Genomic DNA, 12973 nt, shown 5'->3' with positions numbered 1-12973 from the left:
TTAGACAGGACTCTGATGAGAACAGAGACATGGATGGGTAAGGAAAGCTTATGGTAGGAGTGCCTTCACAGGGTTATTGCACAGGTAGAAGGCAGATAGTAAAGGTAGTACAGATGTACATCATCTACACCTATGGATTCAAACCCATTGGTGCCATCCCAGCAGTGAAGGAGAATGACTTGTATAGGTCAGTGTTTGACCTGCTTTTCATGTTCATCCTCCATCAGAACTTAGTAGATGTTCGGTTTGCTGTATAAGTGCATTATAGTCACATCACTGCACATAATGTTGGCTGGGACATATGCTACGTTCTCATGGACTCCCCTATGTACCAAACACTACCCTTTTCCATAGCCTATGACCTTCTCTTTAGGGAACATCATGAGAAATCCCCAGCATGTCTCCCTTAGTTTCAAAGGTAGATATGCTCACTCAGTTCGAGGAATCGCTTTGTACGGCATACTCGGACACCCCCAACTTGCATCCACAAACTGGAAGGAGTTGGATTTAGCGCAGAGAGTGCGTTAAAGGCGCATGAAAAACATGTCTTCCTGAGCCTCAGGTGGCTGTCACAGGAGTCATTAGTAAAGGTTTGTTACGCATGCATTTGGTAATGTTAAGGAAGAAGGAGGCAGGTAGCCTATGACCTTCTCTTTAGGTAACAGCATGAGAAATCCCCAGCATGTCTCCCTTAGTTTCAAAGGTAGATATGCACACTCAGTTCGAGGAATCGCTTTGTACGGCATACTCGGACACCCCCAACTTGCATCCACAAACTGGAAGGAGTTGGATTTAGCGCAGAGATTGCGTTAAAGGCGCATGAAAAACATGTCTTCCTGAGCCACAGGTGGCTGTCACAGGAGTCATTAGTAAAGGTTTGTTACGCATGCATTTTTTTTAATGTTAAGGAAGAAGGAGGCAGTTACTTGACAGGTGGTAAAATGTAGTCAAACTTATTCCGTTCTGTGGCGTGCGAATGTGATGGGCCCTTGTCTGGCAGCGGTAAGTTAATGTGAGTGGAGTGATTGATTGGATTGGGCCCGTGGCTGGCGATATGAAAGGGTTGTTTGTTGTGCGTGAATGGCGTGTGAATGGACCATAAAGAGGTTGGTGCCTGGACGCGGCTTTATGGCCCACCTTCAGAAGGCTTGGTTTCAATATTCAGATACTTTGATAAGTAATCATGCTTTGAAACCATAATTTCTGGTGGTGCTAAAACCAACCAGTGTGAGTGGTGGGTTAACTTTAACAAACTAGTACCAGGGGAGTCCAAGGGTGCAGGACTTGCATGGCTCTCACCAGTTTTCCTTCACCAAGAATCCCCTTGAAATTACATTATGTGCTTAAAAAACACATTTCCTTGCATTTCAATGAGCAGAAGTCCAGGGATCTGCAGGGATCCTCAAAATTCCTACCACCCAGTGTTTCCCCACTTGTCCTGATAAAAACACAACCCCGCTTGTGTGCCTGCGCCTAGTGCATGCTTCAGGAATGAATCACTCCAGGGTTAACAGTAGACCTCAAGCAATGACTACCATTGACCCTTGTGTGATCCATTCCTGTCGCGGGCGCTAGGCCTACCGACACAAGTGAGGTATCATTTTTATCGGGAGACTTGGGGGAACGCTGGGTGGAAGGAAATTTGTGGCTCCTCTCAGATTCCAGAACTTTCTGTCACCGAAATGTGAGGAAAACTTGTTTTTTTAGCCTCTTTTTGAGGTTTGCAAAGGATTCTGGGTAACAGAACCTGGTCCGAGCCCCACAAGTCACCCCTCCTTGGAATCCCCTAGGTCTCTAGTTTCCAGAAATGCACAGGTTTGGTAGGTTTCCCTAGGTGCCGGCTGAGCTAGAGGCCAAAATCTACAGGTAGGCACTTTGAAAAAAACAGCTCTGTTTTCTATAAAAAAAATAGGATGTGTCCATGTTGTGTTTTGGGGCATTTCCTGTCGCGGGCACTAGGCCTACCCACACAAGTGAGGTATCATTTTTATCGGGAGACTTGGGGGAACATAGAATAGTAAAACAAGTGTTATTGCCCCTTATCTTTCTCTACGTTTTTTCCTTCCAAATATAAGAGAGTGTGTAAAAAAGACGTCTATTTGAGAAATGCCCTGCAATTCACATGCTAGTATGGGCACCTCGGAATTCAGCGATGTGCAAATAACCACTGCTCCTCAAAACCTTATCTTGATCCCATTTTGGAAATGCAAAGGTTTTCTTGATACCTCTTTTTCACTCTTCATATTTCAACAAATCAATTGCTGTATACCCAGTATAGAATGAAAACCAACTGCAGGGTGCAGCTCATTTATTGGCTCTGGGTACCTAGGGTTCTTGATGAACCTACAAGCCCTTTATATCCCCGCAACCAGAAGAGTCCAGCAGACAAAACGGTATATTGCTTTCAGAAATCTGACATCGCAGGAAAAAGTTACAGAGTAAAACATAAAGAAAAATGGCTGTTGTTTTCAACTCAATTTCAATATTTTTTTATTTCAGCTGTTATTTTCTGTAGGAAAACCTTGTAGGATCTACACAAATGACCCCTTGCTGAATTCAGAATTTTGTCTAGTTTTCAGAAATGTTTAGCATTCCGGGATCCAGCATTGGTTTCACACCCATTCCTGTCACTAACTGGAAGGAGGCTGAAAGCACCAAATATAGTAAAAATGGGGTATGTCCCAGTAAAATGCCAAATTTGTGTTGAAAAATGTGGTTTTCTGATTCAAGTCTGCCCGTTCCTGAAAGGTGGGAAGCTAGTGATTTCAGCACCAGAAACCCTTTGTTGATGGCATTTTCAGGGAAAAAACCACAAGCCTTCTTCGGCAGCACTTTTTTCCCATTTTTTTGGAAAAAACAAAATTTTCACTGTATTTTGGCTATTTTCTTGGTCTCCTCCAGGGGAAACCACAAACTCTGGGTACCATTAGAATCCCTAGGATGTTGGAAAAAAAGGACACAAATTTGGCGTGGTTAGCTTATGTGGACAAAACGTTATGAAGCCCTAAGCGCGAACTACCCCAAATAGCCAAAAAAGGGCTCAGCACTGGAGGGGAAAAGGCCCAGCAGCTAAGGGGTTAACCTAAGGTGGCATGCCTTTGTGTTCAGCTCCGAAATTTGTATGGTGTATTTTAGCAAACTACGGACAGTTGTCCCATAGGGCCTGGCAGAAGCCATCTTATCCGTGGTAAATGCATATGTGAAACATTTGACTTTAAATTGGAGATCATGAAAAGTCTTTAAGCAGTTGATCCAGCTGAACTGAATATCAACTCTTTTTTTTGAGTGTGTTCAAGGTTTAGAAATAGTGAGACAAACATTACGTATTTGCTATGGAGGCATTTTGTTTGTTACATGGTTGAATGCTAGTAAAAAGAAGGCAACATCCACCAAATCTGCATGATTTTTCAGATACGCTTTAAGTTTAGCATGTGGTTTTTCCCCTGCTACAGGAGCTAATGGTATACCGGGTTAGAGGTAAGTCTAGGAGTGAAGAAATAGAGGTCTATGTCTCTAAATGATGTTTGTGAGGCACTGGTGATACGATGCATTGTTTGGGTCTAGAAAACCCAGCGGTAACATCTAGCACTTAAGTAATAATTGAAAGAATGTGTGTTTACTACAACCCTTGCTCCAAGAATCATGATATTTGTTGAGCCACATTTATTTTCATTTGCATTAATCTAGATATTGCTATATCTTTATCCATCTGTCTATATTAACTGTTTGTCCTGGTGTTGAGCAATGGCCCAAATGAAAACAAGAACATGGCTAAAGATGTGAAGACAGCCTGAATGGACAACCCATTTCCAACTCCAATCGCTAAACCACCCTGTATTTATTGCCCGGTAAGCACAGAGGCAGCAGCGTTGCAATGCTCACCACTTTTCCTGTTTCTCCCTACATCCTCTAAAATAGGCCTCTACACAATATGTGCCTCTAATTGTTCTAACTGTCGTTTTGCAAACACTTGTTCGAGTCTCAATACATGTTTTTAATTTCAAACAAAAGTAAGCCACCAGAAAACGCCAAAATGAAAATCTCAGTTAGTTTACGCCATTGTAATAATTTACTAAAGTTATAACAAAAGGATCGTAAGAGCAAACAAACTTGTGAAGTGAGTTCCAGGACACAATTTCAATTATCAGTGTTTAACTTCCTGTGTAACAATTTAAAACATGAATGATATGCTGAACAAGCTTAACAATAGACGTGAGAGCTCTCTTACCTGAAGCAGCCGACTCAGATTTCTCCTTGAGTCTTCCATTTACTATTGAAAGTGCAGCTCCACCATTAATCTGGCTGGCTGAATGAACCAAGACAGCTTTACAAGCACCTCCATCATCTCTTTGAACCAAAAAATAATAACTACACGTCTCTCCTTTCATGTCCACGTCAGGAACTAAAAAAAAGAAAAGAAAAAAAAAAAACACACACACACAAACATGATTTTGTGGAAAAGCAGAACAATATGATGCATAAGAGAATAGTATTTTCTCTACAGTTTAGACTGAATTGGCCTATTTTTTCTATGTAGAGGCCTCTAAGGTCAAATCCTATGTCAAGCACAACCTTTTAGTTCATAAACATGTGGAAGTTTTTCCAGTTTATTAAAACAAAACAATTGGTGAATGCTTGAATTAACCTGGCCACTACTAAGAACTCAGGCTGCAGTCCAATACACTGTGTTTTGCCCATACTGGCACTCTATAAAGAGACAAGCTATCTGCAGATCAGACCTAGGTAGCTCAGCCTATTGTTTATTTTACCACTTACCTAAAAGTACTTTAGCAGGAGGTTCACCACTACAAAAATGACTTGGATACTTCTGTAGCCCCATACTCACTTTCCTGCTTGGTGTTACGGCTTCAACACCTTTAACCTTATGGTTATAGGGTTGATAACTGTACATAGCCATGGGTCAGATGGAAAGATACACATGAGGAAGAATGGATAAACCAAGAGTATCAAATGTACTCTTGTAAATAAGCTGCACTTGCATTGAACATCAGCTTCCTTTCCCCAGACACCACAGTTCCTACAAATAGCATTAACAGCAAAACTCTGAATAGGTATTCCTTAGCACTATTCCATCAAATTAAGAGTCATCTTGGAGCTAACATGCAAGGCATTATAAGGGGCCTGGACTGAACCAGTGCTCTAAAGATAAAAAATAGAACTTTCATTAAACCTTACTGTAGCTTTTTTAGTGCTAGGGAAGACAGAGAGTACGAATACCTGGTCGAATTTCACAAAAAGAAAACACAATAGAATGCATGATGTAGTACAGTGGGCAAAGGCCCCTTCTTTCTTCCTTGCTGGGGATTAGGCCGAACCAATGCACCAATCTTTCAGAGGATAGTAGCTATGATCTCATCATGTTCCCCTTACCACAATCAATGACGGTTCTGATTGCCTTAGAAGAGGAACTTGAGACAAATAAATTGCTCTAAATGGTAACCTCAATTTATTAATCCTAGGCATTTCCTTGAGAAAACAGATTCCTCTTTTGGATGGGTCGAAAGTTGACACATTCTACATAATCACCAGTCCAATGGCACGTGAAAAAAGGCTTATAAAAGCAATCAATCAACACAATGTCAGGAAAGTTAAACGTGTCGGACACTATTATAAGAAAGAGATATTTAATCACATAACAATTTCTTATGGAGTATTTATTGATTCTCTAGTTCCTTTTCAGGAATACCACAATGCTCATAGATCAATCATTTATGAACTAAGCATCTGCTTACAAGCATAAAATAGAGTGTTACTGCTAATTAAGGGGCTTTGAAGCATGGCCCATTTCCCCCTGAATGCATTTATGGTTGTTATAATGCGGTGCACAGGGAGCTCAGAATGAGTTTTGTGCAGAGTTGAAGAGGAGAATGAGATTATTTACTAGCAGGTTCTGGACCCCGAGGGGAGTTGGACCCAACACTTACTCTTGAAACACCATTCCATTCAGTCTTCAGTCCACAGTTCAAGAGGAAAGAAAACAATTTAAACCATTTGTAATGTATCATGACCTATGACTGTAGCTCCATTCAATTCAAGCCTCAAAATGAAAACAAAAAACAGGAAATGAGAAAAATAACGAATAAGTTGGTTAGTATTACCATTAATCACTTTTGGTTTCCTGGTCATGTATTCCTTCCATTTTTTTGTGCTCAGTTGACTGGCTGAGGTAAAGTAGATGTTGCTAACATTACAATGCATAACAAACAAAGCTCCGACCTACAGGAAATAAAAGTAAGATAATCACAGTAATCTCTCACATTTTACCAAATAAATGGTTGAATATATAAATATATAGAACTTTACCACTTACATTTCAAAATGCTGTAATAGATGTTACTCATACACAATTATAATCTTACCAACCTAGTAAGTGTAAGAGTCTGCATGGACCTCTCAGGTTGCACACCCAGTATCTCCTTCAAGCTGCATACACATTCTGTAAGGGTTGTGTGAGTCCACTGAGCTAACTTGTCAGCTTTGTCTGGCGTGTGCAGGATCTCTGGAAGTGATCATTACAAGTAACAAAGGTTGCTTCGGCCCAAGTACTTAGGCTAAGCATGTTAAACATATTTTTAAGCATATGCCACCAAGGCACAGGTTTATGAACAGAAAGGAGGGCGTCTTAAGACAAGACCTATAAGTTGCTAAAAAATGAAAAACACTGCCATTTCCTTAATATTTAAATAGTAAAGAAATCAACCCCATAAAAGTGCATTTAGTTCTTTATTCAACAATGTATAATTGAGTAAATCAAAGCTGGGATCAATATTGAAAAGGAGCACGAGGGACACAAACATCCCGATCAGATTTCACTTTCTACAAGACTCAATTTAAAGTTTGACTCTGGAAACAATGATAACACTGACTATGCAAAACTTTGTAAGAGAAGTAATGCATCCAGAGATATGAAGATTCCACCTCTCCTGCAGGTTGGGTCTTCAATGGAACTTAGCAGTTAAAGGGCTATGCCAGTCTATTACATGTCAAGAAAGGATCTGTTCCCTTTACAAATGTGGAATAATTACTTCAACTATTATACTGCTTATATTCTGTATGGAAGTAGACAGTCAGTCCATGGCAGGGAGAGACTTAAATTTACATTACAAAATTATGCATACAACTCATGTTTACAATCCAATGCACAGCGACCCCTGTGGTAATGTATATATTCACTGTTCTCAAGCACCATGCTAACTTAAACAAAAGAAAATTAATGCATTCCAGGCCACAATCAATCAATCAATTCAGATAAAAGTGTACATTCAATGTAACATCTACATTTGCTTTTGAAAGAGGGGGATAGAAGATCCTAATAGATTTCCTAATAATAGGGTAGCAATGAGGTTCTACAAACGATCTTCAGTACGTTTGCAAAGTCCATGCCATAAACAATGCGTTGAATGTTCGATCCAGAGGGGACATCTGGTTTGGTGCAGTCATTTAGCATTGTTTTTTAGAGTAATCGTGCAAGATGATGTGAAGCTCTCCTCCGATGCAATTCTAACAGACAATATTTACGATGGGTCAAGTCTTTTTTCTTGGAGCATGTAACTTCATACTGATTCTCATATTCACAAGAAGGGCACAGTGTGGTGTGTGAAAGACTTCACTTGCATCCCACAAGAGAGAGTGGAAGATCAAGCAGAGGTCACAGTGATACTTTAAGTAGGGAGGGTGGTCCGACCAACCCATCCACAAACCGACATCAGGAATCAATGACAAACTGAGGTGTCACTCAAGGTCAGCTGTTTGCCAATCTCGCTCTATAATTGCGCCCCTGAAGGATGAAAGTAGAAAATGGGAGGGCATCCAGGCAATGCTGTAAGTTAACCCTATCATGGGACAGAGGTAACAACTCTAGCAAAAACGTAGTTGGAGCAGGTTCTACACGAGTTGCTTGCATAAAACTCTCATGGAATCATAGATCATGATTCTGTCCGAGGTGTCTAAAATATATGCTACTGAAGTGTCAGAGGCGCCATTTAGGAGCCAAGAACATGGTTTACGGGGTGGCATTCACCTCAACAAATTGGAAAAAACAGTCCTTAGGAGATCTGAATTGTCTTTGAAAACTGATCCAATAAAGCCCCAGATTGGGGCACATAATGTAGGGCAGAAGGAGACAGATACCCCAGACTCATCCAATGTATGGTTTCCAACAAGGTTATAGCCAAAGGCTGTCCCTAGCAACCTAGGAGAATGCTTGGGTTGACTGCAGGAAAGTGGTAAAGGCCTGAAGTAGTTAATTGATTCTTCTGGATGAGATCACTTGTAGACCCACACCATCATAAAAATGGAAGCATAATAGGCACGTAATTGGTAGAGCAATATCAAGTTCAGGACCATACCCATAAATAACTAGCTTCAATGCCTGCAAAATGGGCAGGTGAGGCTCATCTCTGCTCAAAGACCTATAAAGAAGGGAGTGACTAAGGGTACTTTTGGTCAGAGATGCTCAGGCTTTCTGAACTATAGGTAGAAATAGTGAGGGAAACAGTTCTGGCAATAAGGAGCTTCTCATATAGTCACATACAAACAGAAGGAAGCCAAGGGAAAGATATAGGAAGACTGTCAGAAAGGAGACTAAAGAAGATTAAGTGATGAGGATAAGCATCAATGACAGTGCAGAGCCCTTGGAGTGAAAGATAAAAACTGAGGTGAATAACTTGGCAGATCCTGCAGGTATTTATGTGCCTAAATGTAACTCTGCTGCACAGCAAGTGTTCTGTTGCCTTGGCTTTGTAGCCAGGACTTTCCACGAGTACAGAGGGTGGGAACATGAGCAGTTGATGTTTGATAGTCTTTTGGAGAAAGCAAAGCAGTTATAGGGACTGAATAAGACTTTTCAACCCTTAGGGTCACAAATTAAACAAAAGTAAAAGATGATAGGCAATAGCCCCAAAGGTTGAAAGTGTTGACTGAAAAGGTATTTATCAGTCAGTCAGTCAGTCAGTCAGTAATGTGACACTGGGGAACGTACAAACCAAATCTTGATCTTATGCAAAGTTGAAACGTGGATAACAGATTCTCAACACAGGAGGAACAATAGTCACAATGCAGAATGTTGCTAATATACATACTTTTCCACGAAGAGAAGACAGCTGGTCCAATAACAGCTTAGATTTTCCTTTGTGGCTGTTTTTCGTCAAGGTGCTGTGAGATTTGTTAAAGGAAACCTTGAATTCACATTGTGTGCTTACCAGCATTTCACATAATACAATACTATTCTGCTCAGGAGAGCTTATTCTGTTAGTACAATATCTGTTCAATATAGTGTTGAATACTACTTTAAAAGTAACTACCTTTAATCTAGACTACACTTTTTATAGAAAAGATGTCTTTTTATTCCAGACTTTTGAGGTTAGGCATAGTGGCTTTTTCTCCCTTCACATCACCAGTTGGACAGTGTAGGAAGATGGCTATCTATGTAGTGTACTAGATGTAAGGGGACACCGTGCAGGTAGTTCAGGCGACCCTTATTGGTTAACAGGGGTTAAACTAATAATCTCAAATGGTCTCTTTTGTGGTAGTGCGGGGAAGCAGTTTAAGCTCATCAGAGGGTAGTGTTAAGCATTTGTTGAACATAATAAATATGACACACACTCAAGACCAATATTTAGAAAAGTATAGTTATTTTTATAGAATGTTTCAACACCAGAAAAACTTAAAAAGAAGGTAAGTCATGTTGCAGTGTATCAACTTTTGCAAGCAAGTAACAATTCACTCAAATACACTTTTAATTTGCAAAGGGACTTGCTTTTGATAAAGTACTTTTACTGCACAGGGGTCTTTGCAGTCTTTAGGTCATAGGGTGCTAAGGGAACAAAGTCAGAAGAAACACCAACAGTTCAGTTTTACCTGCCCTGGGTCATCTGGGAGCAGAGGTGCTGGATGGGTCAGATACCTTGCTCACTGCATGGTTGACCTAAAAAAAAGAGGAGGGGGGGGGCTGGGATGTGGAAACAGGCTGCAGATGGAGAAAAGTCCGGGAACTACCAACAGGGGACTCTGTGGGGGTCCTGGGAGCAAGGATACCCCACTGATTGTTGTGAACCCAGGCTATAGAGCTCAGGTGCAGTGGGTTTTGGTCAACGGGTGCTCCTGCTTCAAGGCACCCACAATTCTTGGGTGGACCTGCAAGGAGGAGACAAAAACAGGGCAGCAGGTCTACTCTCGGTGATGGCCTCTGCGATGCGGACGTCTCTTGACGGTTAGTCTCCGATTGTAGAGTTGGAGTCCGGTCTGGACTCAAACAAGTGTTGGTTGGAGCAAGGGGTCCAGCACAACGGGTATTGGTAGGTCCTGGTGGTCTTCTCACTTTGTGGGAAGTTGGGTTGATCCTGCTGGAGTTCGGTTAACTCCTCCTTGATGGCTGCTCCATTGGTGGACTGGGTGGCCAGCTGAATAGTGTACCAGACGTTACAGTTGGTACCTGCAAGGTGCAGGGAAGTGGCATTTCCCCTTCAAGTGAGATGCTGACAGCTTTGCAAAGTGCTGGAGCCTCTAAGAGGCTTTTGGAGGATGCACAGCTGCAGGACAAGTCGGGTTGTCACAACTGTCGGGACAGAAGCAGGTGAGCAGTCAGGGTTCTGAGTCAAAGTCCATCAGCAGTCCATGGTTCTCGTTCTTTGACCTCTACTTTCTTTATTCAGACAAATCTGTTCTTCTGGTGTCAGGCGGCCACCTAAACACTGAATTTATGGAAGTGTAGGGTAGTAGCCAATGGGCTACTTACCTTTGGAGTGACTACACCCCTTATACAACCAGTTCCTGTAGGTAGTGGGCATAACACCGTCCCAGAGTTCCTAGTTCCACAAAAACAAGATGGTGGAACCCTTCGGTCGTGAAGCATATCAGGCTGTCCACCTTAGGGGTGCGACTAGCCTGGTAGTGTACCACACCATAGCTAATTTCCCACCTGTCCTCGAGCCAAATGGGCCTCGGGGAAGAGGGTGGCAACTCCCAGGTCTGGGGGAAGCAGGGGTTGCATACCAAAGGTGACAGGGTCTTTGAAGTCCCTGGCCTTGGTATGCAGATTCACTAACCATCCTGCGGGAGGCGGTGATAACACCTTCATCCAGAGCTGGCATTGTTTCTGGCCTCTGGGAGCGAGGACTCTCCCCTCCTGGGGTCAAAAATAAGTCTGTGGTGGCAGGCTGGTCAACACCAGTCAGCCAGCACACTAGACGACTAGTAGGTTTTAGAAGACATATCATAAGTGTCCTCTGGGTGCATGTCATAATAAATCCAAGACTGGCATCAGTCTGGATTTGTTAAGACGAGGTGTTTGATACCAAACACCACAGGTTTCAGTGAGCCATTATGTAGCTTGGTAAATTGTGTTGACCATTGCCCAGTACATACCTTAAGATGGCTTCCCTGTTCACTTGCAATGTCTAAGTAATTCAACTAGACACCACAGGGGCTTATGTAGATATGCCCTTACATTAAATATAATGCACCCTGCCTTAGGGCTCTGAGGCCTGTTGTAGGGGTGACTTACATATATTTAGATACAATGACAGGGGCATGGCACACAATGTGTGTGCCATGTCGTGTTTTCACTTATTGCTTGCACCATTACACGCAATCTTTGATGGCAGGCTGTGTGCTATTTTCAGGGGGGGGAGGGGGTCTCCCTCATGGTGACAATACATGCTGCAGCCTTTAGGGACCCTCTCTTGTACCCAGGCCTTGGGTAACAGGGGTACCATTTGTGTATAATTAGACCTTTCACCTTGTTTTAGGGAAACCGCACTGGCACTGGGAACCTGTTTAGCAGGAACAAAGTGCACCTCAGTCTAAAAACATCAGTACCATTGAGCAAAAAGCGTGGGTGACCATGTCCAAAAGGGGTACTTTCCTACACATAGTGGAAGGGTTTCAAATAAAAGGGATACGCAGACACCATTACCATAGTCAAATATACATTCCATTTAAGGATAATGTTTTTTTATATGGTTGTCCCTTAAAACAAGTTAACAACAATATCCTAATGGTGTAGTAGCCAGAATGTGTTTGGAAAATTAATTTAAAGAACATAGCATGATTATTTTCCAGATGTTTTACAACTGAAATCTACAGTTGAACCAACTGAAATGTGGGATCAATCCAGGAGGCAAGAGAAAATAGATGGTTTAATGAGGCAGACAAGGACCTATTTGTACCAGCCCAACGGAACAACAACATTTAAGGTTTTCTCGTTTTTTTCTTTAATATTAAGAGCGAAGGTAGACGGAGGAATTGATCAACTTTACAGTGTCATGACGTGCTAGGGAAAAAGGACAAAAATGTATATAACTTTCAGAACAGTCTATATAACAGTGGTGAGAAAGAACATTGGGTGATACAAGTAGGAGAATGAAAAACCAAAAAAAATTCCCAGATAAGAAGCAGAGGCATGAGCCCCAATGACACCATAAGAGAGAAAACGAGGAAGACAAATGGCTTGTAGGTATAATTAGCAAGATAGGAGAACCAAGAAAGGACTAAACTGAATATACAGGAGGAGGAAAAACCATCACGAAAAAAGTGGCACCCAGAGTTGCAAAAGCATGATGTAAATCAAGATTAATGTGAAAATGTGAAAGATTAGTGATAAGGATGAGGTGCATGGATGTCAATTATGGATAGCAAGGTGTAGCAGCTGTTCCCCTATGGCTTGCACTTAGGTGGCCACTGTCTGGGGCGCCAGGACACTAACAACAGGAAGAGGTTTTATGTACTCTGTTTTGTTACCTACAGCTTCCACTTTTGGCCCTTCCTCTAGCCACTGAGAAGCAAATAGGAAAGTGGGGGAGCCTTAACGTTTGCACATCAGACTAGTCATCTGACACTACGGGGGCAAAGGGAGCAAGATGTCAACTCTACTACCTATAGCAGTTTGGTGAATATACATACACCAATGGTGAAGGAACGCAGAAAGTAATTTGGAAAGAGTCATCTACAGATA

The 12973-nt window shown here is 41.9% G+C and overlaps 1 protein-coding gene across 1 annotated transcript in view; it reads right to left on the bottom strand.

Moving 5' to 3' along the window:
* MTBP (MDM2 binding protein) overlaps positions 1–12973 on the bottom strand; it is a 192924-nt gene that overhangs the window by 105386 nt on the left and 74565 nt on the right. The window contains exons 10-12 of the mRNA XM_069220682.1: positions 9102–9174; positions 6120–6237; positions 4229–4402 (exon numbers count right to left, since the gene is read on the bottom strand). Coding sequence (XP_069076783.1) covers positions 4229–4402; positions 6120–6237; positions 9102–9174 — 365 coding nt within the window. The remainder of the gene's footprint in view (positions 1–4228; positions 4403–6119; positions 6238–9101; positions 9175–12973) is intronic.

Source organism: Pleurodeles waltl, chromosome 2_2 (assembly GCF_031143425.1).
Source record: "Pleurodeles waltl isolate 20211129_DDA chromosome 2_2, aPleWal1.hap1.20221129, whole genome shotgun sequence".
Lineage (NCBI taxonomy): Eukaryota > Metazoa > Chordata > Amphibia > Caudata > Salamandridae > Pleurodeles > Pleurodeles waltl.
Note: the sequence above shows the minus strand (reverse complement) of the source record. Positions and strands in the feature narration are given on the sequence as shown.